This window comes from Aquarana catesbeiana, linkage group LG07 (assembly GCF_042186555.1).
Source record: "Aquarana catesbeiana isolate 2022-GZ linkage group LG07, ASM4218655v1, whole genome shotgun sequence".
Classification (NCBI taxonomy): Eukaryota; Metazoa; Chordata; class Amphibia; order Anura; family Ranidae; genus Aquarana; species Aquarana catesbeiana.
The window spans coordinates 220,941,390-220,964,367 of NC_133330.1; the positions used below are offsets into that span (position 1 = coordinate 220,941,390).

A 22,978-nucleotide genomic window follows, 5' to 3' on the forward strand; every position below is an offset into this window, starting at 1 on the left:
TGCTTGGGCCTTCCATTTTATTTTGTATTTGTAGTAAAAATTATATCTGCACCTTATAGTACATCGGCATGATAAAATCGATATAACAATCTTGGAACAACATGGGCATTCAGATAGGAAGTCAATCTGTTTCTGCTCATTACTTAAAGAACCTCTGGAGGAACCCTGGTTGAGAATGACTGATCTAATTATTAAATCAAATAAGGAAGCTCCACTAAAAAACAGATTTTTGCTTCCTCTGACCCATATGTACTGTATATTTTCAAGAAATTCGAATCATAGTGTGTGTGGGATGCAGACTTGGATACCATTGGTACATAGAGACCGAAAGAAGTGTAAGTAGTCAGCGTTTATCATTTTTAGCTGATTGCTTGTTGTCCTTCATGCAGACAGCAGGCATGTTTTATAGCATTTTTACACTAAAAATTATGGATACGCATGTCAACAGTGGTGTTGGGTGAAAAACAAAAGATCTTCCAGCAACTGCATCTTTTTAGAAGTAAAGATAACCATCCTAAAGAAGCACTTTGTTTTGGGAGGCCTTACATTGATTAAACAATTTTACAGGCCACGCAAAAGTTTACAATAGAGAATACAGAAATTCAATCTTACATTTACTAAATAAATACAAAAAAAAACAAAACTTCTAAGCATTTTAATCATACTGCAGACAATATTGCTTGATGTGAAAAATACAGTAGTGTAAAGAACACTGCTCATAGCAACCAGAGTTCCACACATTACAGTAGCCAGAAAAATGAAATATAAACTGTAATTGTAATTTTTTTGCTTAATAAAAGGACAGGTCCACGTTTGAAGTCCAATAAAAAGTGGTGGCCTTTCCATGCTATCTTTTCGCAGGTGTTCTTGCATGGAGCACATTGGTGACTGGATAGCCCATTCCTCTGACCTGTGTCCACCATGGAATTATAGAGGTCTATAGGAAATCTCCAACAACCAGACAGAGAGAAACATTGGTCAGACAATACTGCCCAACATGAAACTTTAATCCAGAACATCATTTAAATAAAACTTACTCTGCAGAGTATACAGTGGTGTCATGTGCACAGCACATTTTTGTATTAAACTATTCTTCCCAGATACATGGATTTTGGGTACTTGTCCTTTAGAAGAGGCCATTGGACAATAAAATAGTCTGCAATGTAATACAAAAGTCTCCCAGATAAGGAGAGGGATTCCACTCGACAGAGACTTTCCACATAGACAACGATGACCTTCTTTATTCCCAAGATCCCCAGTAGAAGAGCAGAGAAGCACACAGGAATACAAGTGCCTGGTCCATTACATAAGATCTAGAAAGATGAATGATAAATAGTCACAAACGTGTAATAATCATGGAGGATGACAAGCAATTTATCCATCAGTCACACCAGCGATTAAAATACATTTGTGGTGCTTTACATCAATTAAATGCATTTCTGTACAAGTGGCACAACACTTCTGATGCCATTAATCATGTAACACCCAGGATCACATGCCACTCAAGAGTAAGGAGAAGCCATGTATTACTGTGCAATAGCTAAGTGGCACTTATGAGTTCAGATAGTACTAATAATCTGGGTGTTTTCAGCAAAAGATGTATGTAATACAAACAACATAAATAGCAAAACCCTATTACAGAGTTAATAAGCATGTATTTATTTTGACAATTCACTGTGATGAAGATCCCCACCCAAAACTTTCGAAGGCAGAGAATAATGGAGAAAAGCAAAGTGTAAAGCCTTTTCTATGTAGATGTGAAAAGCCAACAGTACAATGTTCCTCTACTCACTGCACCTACCTGTGGCACACCAGCCCTTGCTGAGGTCAAATGAGGTCCTTGCAGGCTGCAGTAATCTAGCAGCAACAAAAGGAGATTTGCAGGCAAACCTTATAAGAATATAAGGCAGAACAAAAATAATTCTCATACCCAGAGCTAATTCCCATCCCCTTCCAAAACGAAACTACTAGTAGTGTGGAAAGCTCTGGCACAACTAAGGCTGGTGTGAATGTGTGGCCATTTTTAAGCTGCATAAACAGCTAGACATCACACCAGCAGATATGGTCATATTTACCCCTCCATGGTTGTTTTCTGCTTCCCGCCACTATGAAAATCCAATAGAAAAAGATTACCCCTATAATAAAAAAAAAAAAAATCACAGTTTGTGTTGATTTAGGAACAGACTTACTGTCTGTAAAGGCAATTGTACATATAAAAAAAAAGGTACACTTGCGTAGACTTCTGTTAAAAGAAATGGCAATGAAATCGGCAGTGCAAATTGGATGAATGTGCAAGTTTGAAATAGTGCTGAAGTAGCGTGATTTCAAAGCTGCACCGGTGTAAATGGGGGCTTATAGAAAGAAGCAGTCCGAGGCAGGTTTTTGTGACAAAAATAGGACTGTCGATATACCTGTAAATTCCATATTTTGAGTACAGTATAGGACACTTCATTTTAGACTCATATGCTGCTACCTTCAGGTGACTGGACATTAGTAAAAGCTTGGCTGGGAACCGCCACTTTCTCCAGTGTACCCACATAAAACCTGTCCACTCTGAGGCTATAGTTTTTTTTTTAGCTTACAGTAAGGAGATCACAAAGGAAAAAGGGTAGGGGCCTGTGGTCTATGCCGTACTCCAAGATATGGAATTTACAGTTACATCAACATTACTATTATCCTAATCAGACAGTACCAGTCACAAGAATTGATTCTTAAGCTGGATACACACTATACAATTTTCTTTAGATTTTTTCCTCTAGATTTACCAAAAACATATAATATGAGTTCAAACCTAAACAAACACTTACAATTTGTATGCAATCAGGCATAGCTTAAAGTAAATCTAAAGGAAAATCGAACAACAAAAGTTGTATATTGTGTATCCAGCTTTAGGCCATGGGAGGTTTCCCAAGCAATAATTAAGAGACCGGCAAAAAAACAGCCAAAACAATGGCAACAGGCTCACTGGAAAAATCATCAAGGCTCAACAGACCCAAATAGACAGTTGGAAGCAGAAGAACCCAGTAACCAAACAAGGATCAGAAGGGGCTTGAACTCAATCTCAATCTACTGCTATAGCTACTGGCAGTAATCGCATGTAAAAAAAAATCTAACAGGCAGATTGTACCCAAGCTGATTGATGGATTGCCTTGGGTACAATCAGCCTGCCCATACACGCATCAAAATTTATCCGATCCCCGCCAAACCAGCTGAATATCGACTCATGTATGGCCAGCTTAAGTTTACCTGTTCACAAAGAGATCTGCAGGCTCTGTAAAAACACTAATTACACAATAGAAACCACTCAATCTTATTGTTTTTATCTTCCTTACCACAGACTACTCTTCATACAAATACATCCCAGCCAGATACTACAGTGACATGAGGGGTCAGTTTACATAATCATTTCAGCTTTGCAATGCTGATATAGTTCATGCTTCAGCTAATTGTCAGAGATTATTTACATAACGCAAGGTCATAAGGTGACCTATATGTACACAGAATCAGAGTGACAACACTATTGATCATTGCCAATTACTCTAATCTTCTATATTACTAGCTATAATCCCTACTAGCAATGAAATCTGCATGCAGTTTCTGTGATATTTCCAATTAAGATAAGAATGGCTGAGCAGATTTTCCCTTGTTTGATTGACTTGTGAACATGTGTCTCATGACAGGATAATTACATGTTGCCAGCTTCCCAGAAGTTATTTGCATTAGTATTATCTTGTAAAACAAGGTTGTTCTTGCTCCATTTCACTCATTCATTTCCTACATGCTGATATGAATGATGTGCCCAGTACTTTATATAGGCAGACATATAGAAATTCATTCACAATTGCGGATTAACATGTAAATCTGAAATTCCAAGTTGTGGAGAACTGTTGATACAATAAAGGAAAGACTAGCTGCACTTGAGAGTTGTACATTCCACTCCAATAATTTTTCTTTAAATATTGGGCGAGCACATACAATTTGATTATAGCGGAGTACTGTTTAAACAGTAAATCCAAAAAGGTTGGTGAGCCAATCATCATGAATGAGTGTTGCAAAAGGTGGTCAGCTAGGATATGGCATTGTGGGGTTGATTTACTAAAACTGGAAAGTGCAAAATATGGTGCAGCTGTGCATGGCAGCCAATCAACTTCTAACTTCAGCTTGTTCAATTATGCTTTGACAAAAAAAACTGCAACCAGATGTTGCACTCTCCAGTTTTAGTAAATCAACCTCAGTAGGTTTACCCAAAGTGAAATGAGTGTTTGTAGAGTTGCTCCTTCTATGAACCCTGCAAAAATCAGTGTAATTGGTATCAGTCTTAACTTTAGCAATTATAGGTAGTTATTAGTGTAAATGTGGAGGAGGTGCTTACTGCAGGCGAAGGCCAGCCAACCTTGTGAGGAGTTGAAGACCTTTCTCCGTATTGCTATGAGACTCTCTTTCATTCAACTCTCTTTACCGGTGCATAAACAAAAATTTGGGACAAAGGGATGTCACCAGAAAGGTAAATAAGAGGCGGGTCAACTACAGTATAATTTAGCAAAAATATATATAAGGCTTTATTGATGAAACACAAATACCAGGCAATATGTCTACCAGGGGTGGCGCAATGACCGTCCCCAGTAAACCATGCTCCCACAATGTACCAATTTATTAAATAAAAAAATAAATCACTGTAGAAAATTGACAATATTGTCATTAAAAAACACTAGGCTCAGGTAACCCCCTGTGAACTCCATTCCTGGGATCCTAACTCCAAATTGGGATCAATAGAATGGTGCTAAAAAAAAAAAAAAATAGTCCCACGTGTAGCCAGTCTTCCCTTAATTTATTCCGAGCAGATTGTTGGTATCTGGTGTCCTTTTAAGGCAGTCTCTCAATATTTACCAACAATAGCATATATTTGTTAGAGAAAAGGGTTGTGGATAATCATGTAAATTGCTTCACTCCATTTACTTTCTTCCGATAATAAGTTAATCCTGTAATTCAAGGCTAGCATTCAAATAGCAGCATATTTAAAGCTGTGTATGATGCAAAGTCTCTCAAACAGCAAGCAATATTGTGATTGTTAATTCCGTTTTCCTGCTTCCACTGAGACTTTTAAACTTAAGGTTCAAAACAGACAGTCTGATAAATAGCAGGTTACAAATGCATGCGGATAAAGAGTAAATTCAGGGGCTCGTAATCATCCAATGATATTCCTCTGCACAGTTCTGTTCATTGGTGCAGTGAACAAAGGGAAACCCATGAGAATTTAGGAAGTCAGCACAGAATTCAACAGTGTCCATAGATTATCGCTAGTGATATAGAATTCACCCTGAACGGGCGCTTACCCCTCCTTTTGCCATAAGATTCATGGCCGTGATACTATCTCACTGGAAGTCTTTCTCTAACCGTAGAACACGGGAGATATCTGTGTTTACTGTTTTCCTTTAATCCAACCGTAGATTTTTAATGCAAATGTCCGCCTGTTTGGTCCGGAAGAGAGGATAACTTCCTCCAAGTTGCGCTTTCCACCGCGTCCCTGGTGTAGCATTGTAGTGGCCCAGAAAAGCTTACAGATGGTTACAGGGAGGTTTCCAGATGGCTTCCAGTTCAGCAGCTGGAACGCAGGCCTACGGTGGCCGGATTAGTTCACTCAGATTGCGGAAATAGAGCACCGCTAGGTCCCTGGATGTTAAAACGTAAGGGGACACCTCACATTCCCGGGATAGGGATCAGAAAGGAGTATGGGGGTGAGATGGCGTCAGCTACGTCAACGCGTTTCGTGCACTTAGCCGTGCACATCGTCTGGACGTTATGCGTAGGTTGCTGTAAACTATTTATAAGGGACAGTGTACAATCAAAACTTTTCTATGTAATACCTTATTTATGCTGCCATCTTGTGGTGACTTGGAATACTACAGTTCAAATAAAATAGACAGGTAAATTACCAAGCAAAAGGTGACAGTACAAAGGACCTATGCTGGATGCTGCCAAGGCATAAAATTAGTTCTGGCCATCATGACTCCTTGCATGGTCCTGAACTGTAAAGTTCAGGAGGAATCATAGCAGGGGAATGGCCCTACCAGTCTATTTTATTTGAAGTTTAGTATTAGTGTAGTGTAGTGACAAAATTTAAATGCGCCCCGTCCCGCCGAATTCGCGTGCAGAAACAAACGCATACGTGAGTAGCGCCCACATATGAAAACGGTGTTCAAACCACACATGTGAGGTATCGCCGCAATTGGTAGAGCGAGAGCAATAATTTTAGCCCTTGACCTCCTCTGTAATTTAAAACATGCAACCTGTAGAATTTTTTTTAAACGTCGCCTATGGAGATTTTTAAGGATAAAAGTTTGTTGCCATTCCACGAGAGGGCGCAATTTTGAAGCGTGACATGTTGGGTATCAATATACTCAGCGTAAAATTATCTCGGTGTAACATTATCTTTTCAACAGAAAAAAATTGGGCTAACTTTACTGTTGTCTTATTTTTTAATTCAAAAGTGTATCTTTTCCCAAAAAAGTGTGATTGTAAGACCGCTGCGCAAATACGGTGTGACAGAAAGTATTGCAATGACCGCCATTTTGTTCTCCAGGGTGTTAGGAAAAAAAATGTATAATGTTTGGGGGTTCTAAGTAATTTTCTAGCAAAAAAACATGTTTTTAACTTGTAAACAACACATCTCAAAAAGAGGCTCGGTCCTTAAGTGGTTAACAGTGTCCCTTTGAATATGCGCATTTGACAGTTTAGGAGGCCAGAGGTGCAAGAAGTGGTGTGGGTGAGCAAGGCGCTAGACCCTGGACAGTGTAAAAGTGTTCTCTTATTAAAAATCAGTAGCTACAGTATATGTACTTTTTTTCAAACAGGGTGAAGAACCGCTTTAAAAAGGTAAAAACCCTTCAGAACTCTTTTAACGTTTTTTAATGTCTAAAAGGTGAGTAACACTGAGCTGACCCAGGAAGATGCAGCTGTATTATGTTCAAAAACAAATTTCTAAGGCAGAGTTACCTTTATCTGCTGTAATAATAGTTGCAATTACACCAACTACAGAAATAGCTCAAGAGATTAAACTGCTTAAAAGATTTACCAGAGCATTCTCTTGGACCATTTAAATGGCAGGCTGGCCAATTTTGCTGAGATGAAAATCTAATTTATTAGAGACTAAACTCAGACAAGCTGCATTGGGATCAAGAGTTCAGAGCAACTCCTGTAAATGCCATCATAGAATTGCACACACTACAGCATTTACTTCCAAAATGGCTGCCCCCCCCCCCAAAAAAAAAAACACAGAAACATTAAAAATATTTCTGTAGAAAAAAAAAACAAATTAGGGAAATTAGGCCGATAAAGAAAAAAAAGCTCACAGCAACCACATGATTGCCAATGTTGCCTTGTATTTCAGTGTCGCAGACATTTCAAGAACTGAAGTTTCTCTTTAAGCATTTAAAGTCCATGCACACAGGGCTTTAAAATCGCTGCTTATACAGGAGATTTGTCTGTAGAAGCAGCTCAGTGTTATCCTATGTGTTCTTGCACATTAGGATGTTTAGAAATGCATTTTAAGCTCAGCAGTTAGAGGCAGGGGGAAAAAAAAAACCCTTCTGGTTTGCATTTTTGAGAGGAGTTTTCTGGCAGAACGCTAAACTCTCCTAAACGCCTGTACAAAAACATTCTATATAGCATTTGTTTTTTAAGCCTAATGCGCATGAAACCCTAAAATTCATAAAAATAAACTATTTTTTTCTTACTTTACTTATTTTTTTTTACTTTATTTTTCCTTCCTTTATAAATGATACCAAGTGCCCAGAGCTCCTGACTCCATGCAGTTGGGTTTTAAATAGACTGGCAAAAGTAACTCCAATTATTGAATAAATAAACTATATGTACACATCACACTACTACTAACCATGTCTGTTTGTATCAGTGTATGAACATGTGTTATAAGAATACTTTTATGATAAAAAAAAATCTACCATTTCTCCCTGGCAATGTAGCGCAAGCCAACCCTCCTGACTCTCCCTCTCCAAGAATCTGTTTCTTTTGAAAGGCAGATGTTTTACCTTCAGCTGAAATCTCTCAATTCTGAAGAAATGCTGCATAAACTGACTTCTGATTGTGCAGATTACAGGTATGTGTGACAGCACCAGGTACATAACTCAAAGGATAAAGTGATATTTGTCTGAAAATATATCAAGTCTGAACACCTGAGGGCAGGGACTGATGTGAATGTACAGTATACTGTACTGTATATGTAAAGCGTACAAAAAAGGAAAGAATGGGGAAACATACGTAGTAAATAAAATCACCTTCCTAGTGTCCATACACCATTGGGATGTCCCACCTTGTAACCAGAAGCATTTTAGAAACAAAAAGAGGGAGTGGTTACCACACTGGGAGGTAAAGCCCCCACCGTGGGTAACCCAGCGGTTATTGTGCTGGAAAACTGGACTTGCTGGAATGGTATAATATGCACTTTAATGGTATCAAAAAAGTATTTTCCCAAGGGAAATAAAATTCACACGGTACCAATTATCTATACAGTTCCTTCACCACACTATAAAAACAAAACAAAGTCACTTGATTATTGCGTCTAGGCCGTAAAAACCATGCGTGGTGTTCTGTACAGCTCCCATATGGGTAGCTCAAAGTACAGGGTAAGCCGTACACATGGGCCACGGGGCTTCCTCTCACAGACTATGGTTGCAGAAATATCTCTAGCATTAGGCAGATGTTTATATGCCGTGGTTAGTGTTACTGTATCCCTAGTGATTCTGCAATGTATGGTCCGTGACTAATCCAATGAAGTCTGTTGTTAGTCTTGAGTGGACTTTTTAGGCACTACAATTGAAAATTACTTAAAAAAAGTATAGTTTATTAAACATATTGAGTCAAAGTAAAAATATATATGAAAAATTGAATGATCAGAGCACTACCGATTTTCAGACAGCACAAGTATGGGGTACATATGGTGATTGATTTTCACTGACATGACAAATCTGCTATGGTGAACCCTCTGAAATTTGTTAGTATAAGATAATCCAAAGGCGAGGATCCATTAAGGCACAGTAGTGGATAGCATGCCAAATGGTAGCTTAGCGTCATCTCCTCTACTGGACATATTTAAAGCGGTATTAAATCATAAACCAAGAACGTAGTATAAATAAAGAAAATGGGCTTTGAGGTAACAAACCTTGGGACTTTAATGGTGTTATAAAGGTGATAGGAAAATATCAATTCATCAATGTTAGATAAAACAGAATTTTATTTAGACAATGTTTAAAAACATGAGACAGAATTGAATACAAAAAATTCATTCATAACATTCAATGAGACATCACGAAAGAATACCACTTTTCTCAACATGTTTCGCTCTCTAGAGCTTCCTCAGGAGACTTTGCGTGTGGCATCATATTATACTAAAAATTACAAAGACAAATATACAGATTTAGATATAAATAAATCCATGGATTAGATATGCACCAATTGTATTTACTAGAGTGCACAAAATGTGTATAGCAAATAAGGGAAATTTACAGTTTAATTCTCACAAAAGGACATAGAAACAATGAAAATGACTGTGAAGCTACTGAAATAAAAATAAAAATAAAAAGAATGAACCTTACCCAACTGCCCATCTCAAAAAATATCACTCAAAATTGGAAGTCACAATATATTGGGTAAATATCCCATGGGTTGCCTCCCTCCAAGAAGGGCCTCAGAAATGTTTCCAGAGATATACAAAGATGATCAGTTTGGAGAGTCTTTTCTGGTAAAGAAAAGGCCAACAAAAGATGTAAATAAAAATATGTGCAAAAACCAAGAAGAAAAATATCAGAGAAAAAAAATCTGTATGTATATATATGTATGGGACAAAATAGAGGTGGAATACCTTTAAGATATTGATTAATAGAATCAATAGTGTCTAACAGTCACATCCACAGTGATGACTGGAGTGATTCACTTGGGGAGCGGGATGTGCAGGGTAAATAGATCACAAAATATAAGGCATAAGGAAGACTTGAAAGGGGAAGAAGCAATGTTCATCAGAGACAAGCCAAATCCAAAAGGTGTATCAGGTAACTAGACCTGAAAAGACAATAGGTAATAAAAGAACTGACAGCTTGCTGGATTGAAATTTCAAACACAGAAGTGCCAGAGTAATGAATGAACAAGTTTCAATAATTGCCATAATGTAATTAAACATAACTGATAGGGATTAGGGCACAAGGTTGGAGGGCCGGCGGAATAGGAAAAAACCTCCTGTCCTGCCCTCAGTATAGCCGACAGTGACGGGGAAGAGAGGAACAATTTCCCATATTTGTATGATACTCCGGCGCGGTGGCGTCTGACGTCAGCGCCGCAGACGTGAGAGGAGTGTCATTGCGCATGCGCCTGCAGACATCAGAAGTAACACAAGAATGTAGTATATTTCAGCTTACCAATCATTAGATGCGGTGGCTGTATTTGTTTTTTCTCAGGATCACCTTCACTGATTTAGCACAGTGAGTAGTGTGTGAATGACAGCAGGCTCCACATTACCATATATGGTAAGAGGGACAGGCAGCACAGAAGGTGTTCACAAGTACTTCACAATCTCCAAACAAAGAAAGAAGTTTGTACAGGAGTTGTGGAGTGACGTCAGGTGGAGTGACCGTAGTCAGACGGTCGACATCAGAGGTAACGCAAGAATGTAGTATATTTCAGCTTACCAATCATTAGATGTGGTGGCTGTATTCGTTTTCTTATTGTATTGCTCTTTTCCCCTTGTGATCTGGCCAGTAACCAGTAACACATCTTCTGTATTGGTGTCCCCACTCTTGATGAATGAGCACAGGGGGCAGATTTGGACAGCAGGATTGTCAGTCTGTGGGGAGTGTTAAAAGTACTAGAAGATTTAAATACACTAACAAATTGAAGCTGAACGTCAGCTAAAGCTTTATAAGCAATTAGGTCCCTTTAACACAAAGGGTCTGATCAGGTCCCTCTCAGTTTTTCAGGCCTCTATTCACCCCATGGACTTGTGTTTGTTTACATCAGCCTAACTTCAATCCGAGCTGGTCCATAAAAAAAACAAAACAAAGGGGATCCATCCCCCTCTGTCTAGGCGGATTGGATTGAAGGGCTGGGTTATGTCCGTTCTGCATAAACTGAGCAGACATGGTCACACTCTGCTGTGATTAGCAGACAGATCCTGCTGATTTAATTGGAGTCCACCCCACGCAAAAGAGGCAATGTTTTTTCCTTTCGGGATGAAGGTGTTACATAAATAAATAAATTAAAGCTGATCATTTTAAAAACCCCGGTCAGTGTTACATTTTTGTTTGGTCCCTGTAACTGTATAAGAGCTTTTCTGTTGAAAAACAACAGCCTTAGTGGCTGGATCACCAGATGAAAATAGAAGAAAAAGCCTAAAAAAAAGGAAACTAATGCTGCCATCACAACTAAGAATTTGTAAGCTGCAATAATAAATGCTTACTTTTGGGTTTAATACTGCTTTAAGGAGCTTAACAAAACATTTATACACGGTTAGGCTCTGTTAACAATAAACAGAAAGTACTTCGATATCAGCAGCGCAGTAACAAACTGTTGAATATCCAAGATTCCCTAGAGATGAAAAACACCTGGTAAAATAACAAAAGGAAAATGTCCGTGAACATGATTCTCAGGATCACCTTCAATGATTTAGCACAGTGAGTAGTGTGTGAATGACAGCAGGCTCCACATTACCATATATGGTAAGAGGGACAGGCAGCACAGAAGGTGTTCACAAGTACTTCACAATCTCCAAACAAAGAAAGCAGTTTGTACTTGAGTTGTGGAGTGACGTCAGGTCACACGGAATGAGTTATTACATCCCAAGTTCTTAGGAATGTGGAAAGCATGGGAGAGTTGGTAATATTTCACTGTGCTGATGAAAGTCAATTTTCACTAAGACCCATGATGTTATTTTTAGAATCAAAACGAATACAGGACTGCCCCTAATGAAAGACATCTGGTGAAAAAAGCTTAAAGGGGTTGTAAACCCTCGTGTTTTTTCACCTAATGCATCCTATGCATTAAGGTGAAAAAACTTCTAGCAGTCACCGGCACCCAGCCCCCCCCCCCCCCCCCATTTTACTTACCTGAGCCCCGTAATTCCCTTGGCGGAGATGCGCTGTCCCTCTCTGCACGGGGTCCTGGCTCTTGATTGGATAGATTGATAGCAGGGCAGCCATTGGCTCCCGATGCTGTCAATCAAATCCAAAGATGTGGGCGCCGAGGGGCGGGGCCCAAGTCTGGCATTTGTGTCTATGGACGCCAAATGCTGGACTCAGGAACGTGCCCGCAAGGTAACCCTCTGGGAGAGCGCTTCTCCTAGGGGGTTATCTAATGTGCTGAGGAGCCGGAAGAGAAGTCGAGAGACCCCAGAAGTCAAGGATCGGGGCCACTCAAAACTAGCTGCACAGTGAAGGCAAGTATATGTTTGTTATTTTAAATTTAAAAAAAACAAAAACAAAAAAAAACAAAAACAAAAAAAAAAAAAAAACGAGCCTTTACAATCACTTTAAAGACTTTTGTCTTGTGGGATTTTCATTTGTAAAGAAAAAAAAAAAAAAAAAAGAGTTACAGAGGAGGTCTAAAGCTAGAATTATTGCTCTCGCTTTAACAATGCTTCAAAAGCCTTTACAGTTTACACTTTATATTTACAGAGGAGATCTAGTCCTAAAATGACTGCTATGATCTGACGTTTGTGGTGACACCTCACATGTGTGGGACGATCACTGCTTGCTTGTGTGCATGTGGGACCGATGCACACATTTGCCTTTGTGCCGCCCACGGGGAGACAGAGGCACTTTTTTTTTTTTTTTTTTTTACAGTGTTGCTTTAATTTTGTATTTTATTTTTTTACGCTGTTGCTTAATTTTTTTTTTTTTTTTTTTAGCATTTTATTGCTGTCACAAGGAACGTAAACATCCTTGTGACAGCAATAGGTATGTGGTAGGTACTCTTTATGGAGAGATCTGGAGTTTATAAGAGCCCAAATCCCTATTCTGCCTTTGAAGTGTTACTAAACTAAAAATAGTGAAATCAGACTGTATATGCAGTAAAGCATGCTGGTTATACTCACTGTGAATCCCAAGGGGTTAATCCTCAGCATTGTGTAAAAAGGCCTGTCTTCTCTGATCCTCCCCTTCTTTTACTGTCCCCAATCCATCCCCTGATAGTAGAGAGCCTTGAAGGCACTCTGCACATGCTCAGTTCCGTGTGTATTGCTAAAGAGTTGTTTTTTGGGAGGGTTCATGTGATCAGCACAGAGCCAATCAGCACTGTCCAGACAGAAAGTTGGGGGTCATGCAGCCTCACTGGACAGTCAGAGCAGAGTGAAACTCCTCCTATAAGCTTTAACAAGTGTTCAGCCGGACACTAATAGCAGTCACAAGACTGCTATATACTGCTGATGAAAATAGTTATTTAGCAGTTTATATTTACCAAAATAATTGCATTTCCATTTTCGGTGCGAGACCAGATATAGTGAATGCAGGGTCCTGGGTTTAATAACACTTTAAAAGCATTCAAAACACTAAGATCGGGGTTATTGAATGCTTTTGATTTTTTTAAATGGTGCCATTGACATTGGGTAAACCGGAAGTGATGTCATGTCATCGCTTCCAGGTTAACATAGCGGATAGCCAATCAAAGCTGATCCAAGCTTTGTTTGGCTTTTCGATCAGGCGGTGGACACGCTGGCTGGTTGCTCGTGTCTCCCAGTGGGACGGGAGAGCCTGAGCAAGACGTGGAAGGTGGCAGGAGGTGGCGGCCGTCTCCTTGTAAAAGCAGTTTAGTAGCTACTTAGTGGCTAGCATTGATTTTACAAGAGAGCCGTCCGCCGGCTCTAAAAAATGGTACTGGGCTGATGCCCGCGGTTGCAGGCGTCATCCCGGTATAAGCAAAGTCCAGCGACGTACGGGAGCGTCACTGGTACGGAAATTATTATATATACACATACATATATACACAGAGATATCTATCTATCTAGATAGATATACACACACACACACACACACACACACACTCGTTTCACTTGTTTCCCGACAACCTATCACACTTTTGAAGGCCCTGGAGCACCAGGACAGTGGATTTAACCAAAAAATGACCCCATTTTGGAAAGCAAACAACCCAATGTATATTCTGTGAGGCATAATGAGTCTTTTGAACATGTCATTTTTTTCCACAAGTTTTTGGAAAATGTGTAAAGAAAATGAAAACCTTTTTCTTTTTTTTACATAAAGTTGTCAATTTAAAAGATATTTCTAACACATAGCATGTGCATAGCAAAAATTACGCCCACAAAATACATTCTGCTACTCCTTCTGACTATGGCAATACCACGTGTGAGACTTTTCCACAGCCTGGCCATATACAGAGGTCCAACATTCAAGTAGTACTGTCAGGTATTCTAAAGGCATAAATTACAAATTTAATTTACTGACGACCTATCACATTTTTGAAGGCCCAGGAGCACCAGGACAAGGGAATTACCCACAAAATGACCCCATTTTGGAAAGCAAACACCCTATTGTATATTCTAAGAGGCATGAGTCTTTTGAACATGTCATTTTTTTCCACAAGTTTATGGAACATGTGGAAAGAAAATGAAAAAACTGTAAACAAATAAAAAAAAAAAAAATAAAAGTTGTCAAATTATAAAAGATATTTATAAAACATATACCTCACAAAGAAATAGCAGCGCTGGTCCTAAATTTCTCCAGCCACAACACAAATGAAAAATTCTGTGTATACACAAATTAATAACACCTATCTTCTAAATACTATTAATGATAAAACATTTGATGTGCAAAATATCAAGATCATAGTCGCAGCTCGCAGAAGGAGTAGCGGTCGGAGACGATAGACATTTACGATAAAAGCGTGTATTCCATAGTGTCAGGTGGGACACTTAGAAGATGTGAGTGTACTGATGATCTTTTTTAATAAAGTATTTTTAAAATATTATTACACTAAGGCCCCTTTCACACTGGGGCGGTGGGGGCGTCGGCAGTAAAACAGCGCTATTTTTAGCGCTGTTTTACCGTCGTTTTTGCGGCTGTATTCGGCCGCTAGCAGTGCGGTTTTAACCCCCGCTGGCGGCCGAAAAAGGGTTAAATCCGCTCGTACAGCGCGGCTATAGCCGCGGTATTACCGCGGTATAGCCGCGCTGTCCCATTGATTTCAATGGGCAGGAGCGGTGAATACACCGCTCCTTCACCGCTCCAAAGAAGCGGTTGGCAGGACTAGGGGCGGTTTGCAGGCGGTATTTTTAGCGCAATACCGCCTGCAAACTGCCCCAGTGTGAAAGGGGCCTATGAGAGTATTTCTTGTGGGACCTGTGTTTACTTGGAGGGGACAATCTGAAGTGGAGTATTGGAGTGGAGATCTTTAGGAGATTATTCAAAGGTGGAATTGCTGGTTTATAATCTTACCAGCCATTAACTCTGGTGAGTTAACTTAGTGTGATTGGTGGAGGAAGACACTGGGTGAACATTTGTTTCAAGCACAGCAGTACTTTTCACAGAAGGAATTATTGAGTTTTTTTCAATTCATTACATTGTTTGGACTTTTTTTGAATCAATCACTGGGCTCTTATATTGTTAAGTTTGCACATATTTTGCATATTTGCACTTTATTTATGAAATTGCACAATTCGTTTTTTTTTTTATGTATTTGCATTCATTTTAGATATTTTGCACATAAAATGATTGATCATTAACAGTATTTAGAAGATGGGTGTTATTAATTTGGTTTCTGTTGTGGCTGGAGGAATTTAGGACCAGTGCTGCTATTACTTTGTGAAGTATAGGTTTTTGGTTTTTCCCCAAAAAATTGAGCTGCTGCAGTCTGTGTTTCCAATATTGTGTCCCCATCTCCCAAATTTGTTGTTAGCGCTGGTCATTTTTTTCTTAAAACATAGCATGTACATAGCAAAAATTTCACCCCAAAATACATTCTGCTACTCCTCCCGAGTATGGCGATACCAGATGTGTGAGACTTTTCCACAGCCCGGCCACAGAGGCCCAACATTCAAATAGCACCATCAGGCGGTCTAAAGGCATAAATTACACATTTCATTTCCTGACTACCTATCACATTTTTGAAGGCTCCTGAGCCTCTTTGTTAGGATACTATCTGCCTCAGTTTCCATTTCAGAGCCACTGCTTTCTACTAGGTCATGCTCGCTATCGGAGTCTGACGGAGTCCCCCCGCTACTCTCGTGCGTCATACTCTGGAGTATATGGAAAGCCTCCTCGCTGCTGAATAATTTTTTAGCCATTTTGACAGATTACTGGGACAGATGTGTCAGGTGTGGGACAGATGTTGATCACTGGGACAGCTGTGCGTAGATGTTCACTGGGACAGAATGTTACTGGGACAGATGTTTTTCACTGTGTGGAGACCCTAGCTGGGTGATCAGTTTGTAAAAACAGCTCATACACACTGATCCCCAGTTCACAGCACAGATCTGCTCTCCTTTTCCTCACTGACAGGCTCTGTATGAGGATCGCCTGCCAATGGTTCTATTTACATTTCATGATGGCTGTGATTGGACACAGCCATCATGTGACCAGGAGGACCATCACAGAGCTCTCCTGACGATTGGAGCTGTGCCGTGTCCGGGGGGACACGAGCGCATTGGGATCGCACGGCCGTGCGATCCTGCTCATTCTGAGGGACGTTCAGGAATGTCCACTCAGGACGAAACGCCCACCTGGCCACTTATATGCAGTGGCCGGGTCGGAAGATGTTAATGTGACCTATAAACTGTACAACTCATTTGAACAACATACTGAAATATTTTAGGTGGAGGGAAGTAAAAATAAAAAACTAAAATAATACAGTTGCATAAGTGTGCACACCCTTAAACTAATACTTTGTTGAAGCACCTTTTGATTTTATTACAGCACTCAGTCTTTTTGGGTATGAGTCTATCAGCGTGGCACATCTTGACTTGGCAATATTTGCCCACTCTTCTTTGCAAAAACACTCCAAATCTGATAGATTGCGAGGGCATCTCCTGTGCAAGGCCCTCTTCAGATCACCCTACAGGTTTTCAAATCGGATTCAGGTCTGGGCTCTGACTGGGCCATTCCAAAACTTTAATCTTCTGCTGGTGAAACCATTCCTTTGTTGATTTGGATGTATATTTTGGGTCATTGTCATGCTGAAAGATGAAGTTCCTCTTCATGTTCAGATTTCTAGCAGAAGTCTGAAAGTTTTATGCCAATATTGACTGGTATATGGAACTGTTCATAATTCCCTCTACCTTGACTAAGGCCCCTGTTCCAGCTGAACAACAGCCACAAAAGCATGTGATGTGCAGTGTTTTTGCTCCAAACATATCTTTTGGAATCATGGCCAAAAAGTTCAACCTTGGTTTCATCAGACCATAACACATTTTCCCACATGCTTTTGGGAGACTTCAGATGTGTTTTTCCAATATTTAGCCAGGCTTGGATGTTTTCCTTCATAAGAAAAGGCTTCCGTCTTGCCACTCTACCCCATAGCCCAGACATATAAAGAATACGGGAGATTGTTGTCACAAGTACCATACGGCCAGTACTTGCCAGATATTTCTGCAGCTACATTAATGTTGCTGTAGGCCTTTTGGCAGCTATCCTGACCAATTTTCTTCTCGTCTTTTCATCAATTTTGGAGGGACGTCCAGTTCTTGGTAATGTCACTGTTGTGCCATATTTTCTCCACTTGATGACTGTTTTCACTGTGTTCCATGGTATATCATGTCAGGAAAGACCTACTAGAACAGCTGAACTTTATTTGGGGTTAATCAGAGGCACTTTAAATGATGGCAGGTGTGTATTGACTCCTATTTAACATGAGTTTGAATGTGATTGCTCAATTCTGAAGACAGCTACACCCCCAGTTATAAAAGAGGGCGTGCACACTTACGCAACCATATTTTAGTTTTTTTTTTGTTTTTTTTACCAATCCCCCCTAAAAGATTTCAGTTTGTTTTTCAATTGAGTTGTAAAGTTTATAGATCACATTAAAAAGGTGGAAAAAATTCTGAAATTTTTTACCTTTGTCCCTTTTTTTTACATCACAGAAACCTGACATTTTAACAGGGATGTGTAGATATAGATAGATAGATAGATAGATAGATAGATAGATAGATAGATAGATAGATAGAGAGATAGATAGATAGATATTATCTATCTATCTATCTATCTATCTATCTATCTATCTATATATATATATATATATATATATATATATATATATATATATAGAGAGAGAGAGAGAGAGATAGAGATATATATATACACACATACACACACACACACACACACACACATATATATATATATATACATACATGCATACATACACACACACTTTTAACATTTTAAAACAGGTAAAATTGTGAAATAGAAAGTAAGCTTTGTTACATTTTTAGAATATCTCTCTAATGAAAACCATATGTCTGTTCTATATACAGCCGGCCAACTCAGAAAAAAGTTTCAGTGTCTCCATGGCCAATAGAAGCTCTGCTTTCTATATAAGGAATAATACTGACACTTTCAATACTGGTTAATGTATGATAAAGATATTTGTTACAGCTCCGCTCACTGGCAGTAATAGGTACTGGGCATTCCTGAAACTATCTCAATGCCACTGTGGCAATTTTTTCTAACTCTGTGTTTTATACAGGGGAATGGTGTTCTTTTTCTGCTATGCAAGAAGAAATGAAGACGATTGGTCTAGTGAATTTTTCTTGCATGTTAGAACACCTTTTTTTGTAGTTCCCATACTCATAAGGTTTAACATCACTTCCATACAAAGGCCAAATTCAAGGGATGCTTGAATCTATTATGCACTTAGTACAATGTCCAACATCTTGCAGTGCTAAAATAACAAAGATAAAAAAATTATAGTAACATCAATTCCTCTCCCATTTTACCATTTGTTTTTTCTAAAAGTGGACCAGCTTCTGGTAGTTCTATTACCCATGAATCATCATTCTGCCGGGTGTGGTGAAATAACTTTCTATAGGACTGGACAAATCTAATGTCAGTACTCTTAACTGCTGACATTCTAAAACAAAACCAATGAATAAAATATGTGCATTAAGTTGAATCCAATGCGGACGTTTTCAAACACTCTATTATTCCATTTCCACTGAGAAGAAGTATGTCTACATGACCATCTGACACAGTGCTTCTTTTACATTCGATAAAATAAGTCCTATATACAGGTGCATCTCATAAAATTAGAAGATCAATAAGTTAATTTATTTCAGTAATTCAGTTCAAAAAGTGAAACTCATATAGATGCGTTACAAACAGAGTGATATATTTCAAGCATTTTTTTCTGTTAAATTTTGATGATTATGGCTTACAGCTAGTGAAAACCCAAAATTTTATATCTCAGAAAATTAGAATATTACAGAAGACCAATAAAAAAGGATTTTTAATACATAAATGTTGGCTTACTGAAAAGTATGTCCATGTACAATATATAATGCACTCAATACTTGGTTGGGGCTCCTTTTGCATGAATTATTGCATCAATGTGGCATGACATGGAGGTGAACAGCCTGTTGCACTGATGAGGTGTCATGGCAGCCCAGGTTGCTTTGACAGTGGCCTTCGGCTCATCTGCATTGCTGGGTCTGGTGTCTCATATTCCACTTGATAATACCCCACAGATTTTCTATGGGGTTTAGGTCACAGTGATACCATGATCATTAACCACTTGACAACTGGGCACATGAACCCCTTTCCTAACCAGACCAATTTTCAGCTTTCAGTGCTCTCACACTTGACAATGACAATTACTCAGTCATGCAACACTTTACCCATATGAAATGTTTGTCCTTTTTTCACACAAATAGAGCTTTCTTTTGGTGGTATTTAATCACCGCTGGGTTTTTTATTTTTTGCGCCATAAAATGAAAAGACCGAAAATTCTGTAAAAAAAAAAAAAAAAAAAAACATTTTTCTTTGTTTCTGTTATAAAATTTTGCAAATTAGTAATTTTTCATAATACATTTTGGCCAAATTTTTTACTCCTACATATCTTTGGTAAAAATAATTCAAATCGGTGTATATCATTTGGTCTGTGTGAAAATTATAGAGTCTACAAGCTATGGTGCCAATCACTGAAAATTGATCACAGCTGAAGTACTGACGGCCTATCTAATTTCTTGAGACCCTAAGCCCTGGTTCACACTGAGGCAGCGCGTTTTGCAGCGCGACTGCCTCAGGCGACCTGGACACGACAGGGGCGGCGACTTGCAGAAAGACTTCTATATAGAAGTCTATGCAAGTCGCCTCAAGTCTCCCCCAAAATAGTACAGGAACCTTTTTCTAAGTCGGAGCGACGATTAGAAAGGTTCCATTGTACAGAACGGGACGCTACTTGTCAGGCGGCTAAGTCCCCTGACAAGTCGTCCTAGTGTGAACTGACCCTAATAAGCCAGGACAGTACAAATACCCCCCCAAATTACCCCTTTTTGGAAAGTAGTATTTTTTTCCCACAATTCTTTGCAAAAGCAAGATTTTTTTCTTTTTTCACAAAAGCGTCATATTATCAGGTTATTTCTCCTACACAGCATATGCATACCACAAATTACACCCCAAAATACATTCTACTACTCCTCCTGAGTATGGCGATACCACATGTGTGAGACTTCTACACACCGTGGCCACATACAGAGGCCCAACATGCAGGGAGCACCATCAGGCGTTCTAGGAGCAGAAATTAAACATCCAATTTTTTGACTACCGCTTGCACTTTTGAAGGCCCTGGAGCACCAGGACAATAAAAACGCCCCAAAAATGACCCCATTATGGAAAGAAAACACCCCAATGTATAAACTATGTGGCATATCAAGTCAAGTTGAATGTGTCATTTTCAAATGCATTTTTTTTTTTTTTACACAAAGTTGTCCATTTTTACAATATTTCTAACACAGAGCATGTACATGGCAAAAATTACACACCAAAATAGATTCTCCTACTCCTCCCGAGTATAACAATACCACATGTGTGAGACTTTTACACAGCCTGGCCACATACAGAGGTCCAACATGCAGGAAGCACCATCAGGCGTTGTAGGGGCATACATTTCAAATCTAATTTGACTACCTATTACACTTTGAGGCACTGTAGTGGCATGAATGAGCCATGGATGGGGATGGCTAAGCATGGTTGAGCCATGAATGTGAATGGCTGGGTATGGCTGAGTATGGATGGGATGGCCGAGTATGGCTGAGTGGATATGGCTGAGTATGGCTGGGTGGGTCTTGATGGGATGGCTGAGTATGGCTGAGTCAGGTATGGCTGGGTGGGTATGGCTGAGTGGGGATGGGATGGCTGGGTCGGGTATGGCTGATTATGGCTGAGGCTGGGTATGGATAAGTGTAGATGGGATGGCTGGGTATGGCTGAGTATGGATGGATGAGTATTGCTGAGTATGGATGAGTATGGATGGTTGAGCATGGATGGATGTACGAGTATTGCTGCACATGGATTGATGGATGAGTATTGCCGAGCATGGATGGATGAATGGATTAGTATTACTGAGGATGGATGGATGGATGAGTATGGATGGCTGAGCATGGATGGATGGATGAGTATTGCTAAGTATGGATGGATGGATGAGCATGGATAAGTATTGCTGAGGATGGATGAGTATTCATGAGTATTGCTGGGATGGATGGATGAGTATTGCTGGGATGGATGAGTATGGATGAGTATTGCTGGGATGAATGAATATTTATAAGTATTGCTGGGATGGATGGATGGATGGATGAGTATTGCTAAGTATGGATGGATGAATGGATGAGCATGGATAAGTATTGCTGAGGATGGATGAGTATGGATGGATGAGTATTCATGAGTATTGCTGGGATGGATGGATGTGTATTGCTGGGATGGATAAGTATTGATGAGTATTGCTGGGATTAATGAATATTTATAAGTATTGCTGGGATGGATGGATGGATGAGTATTGTTGGGATGGATGAGTATTGCTGAGTATTGCTGGGATGGATGGATGAATATTGATGAGTATTGCTGGGATGGATGAGTATTGCTGGGATGGATGAATGAGTATTGCTGGGATGGATGAGTATTGATGAGTATTGCTGGGATGGATGAGTATTGATGAGTATTGCTGGGATGGATGTGTATTGATGAGTTTTGGGTTATCCGGACCTGGCGGTCATGGATATTTCCGGGTGCGCGCCCCAGGGAAGCAAGATTCTAGGAGGACGTCCATGAACGCTATAGCCCGGTCGGCACGTGGTTGAACCAGGTATTGGTAATTTTGGCAGTGTGGGCAGGTGCCAAGTCCTACTGGAAAATTAAATCAGCATCTCCATAAAGCCGGTCAGCAGAGGGAAGCATGAAATGCTCTAGAATTTCCTGTTAGAGGGCTGCGCTGACTTTGGACTTGATAAAACACAGTGGACCAACGCAACCTGGGCTTCCATAACACATCAGCAGTGCCACAGGCTGATCACCTCCATGCCACGCCACATTGATGCAGTAATTCATGCAAAAGGAGCCTCAACCAAGTATTGAGTGCATGCTATACTGTACATGGACATACTTTTCCGTTGGCCAACATTTCTGTATTAACCACTTAAGGACCGCCCATCATATATATACTGTGGCAAAGCGGCCCTATTGCACGAAACTACATATCCGTACGTTGTTTCGTGCACGAGTCGCTGTGGGCGCGCGCTATGGACATCGGTGGAGCCGATGCATGGGTCCAGGGGCTGCGACATGTGCTGGCCACCCACGATCGCTCTTCAGAGGCAAAATGGGGATATGCCAGGGTAAACAATGCAGATCCTAGAGCTGCACGATTAATCGTTAAAAAATCGTGATCTCGGTTCACCCCCTCTGACGATCTCTCCTGCTGACACACTTAACCCCTTGATCGCCCCCTAGTGTTAACCCCTCTCCTGCCAGTGTCATTTGTACAG

General features: G+C 39.8%; 1 protein-coding gene across 2 annotated transcripts in view; it reads right to left on the bottom strand.

Moving 5' to 3' along the window:
• Positions 1 to 639: 639 nt before the first annotated feature.
• ALG14 (ALG14 UDP-N-acetylglucosaminyltransferase subunit) overlaps positions 640 to 22,978 on the bottom strand; it is a 124,025-nt gene continuing 101,686 nt past the window's right edge. For both annotated transcript variants that reach the window (XM_073593078.1, XM_073593079.1), the window contains exon 4: positions 640 to 1,313. In XM_073593078.1, the coding sequence (XP_073449179.1) occupies positions 1,083 to 1,313 (231 nt within the window). In that variant the 3' untranslated portion in view covers positions 640 to 1,082. The remainder of the gene's footprint in view (positions 1,314 to 22,978) is intronic.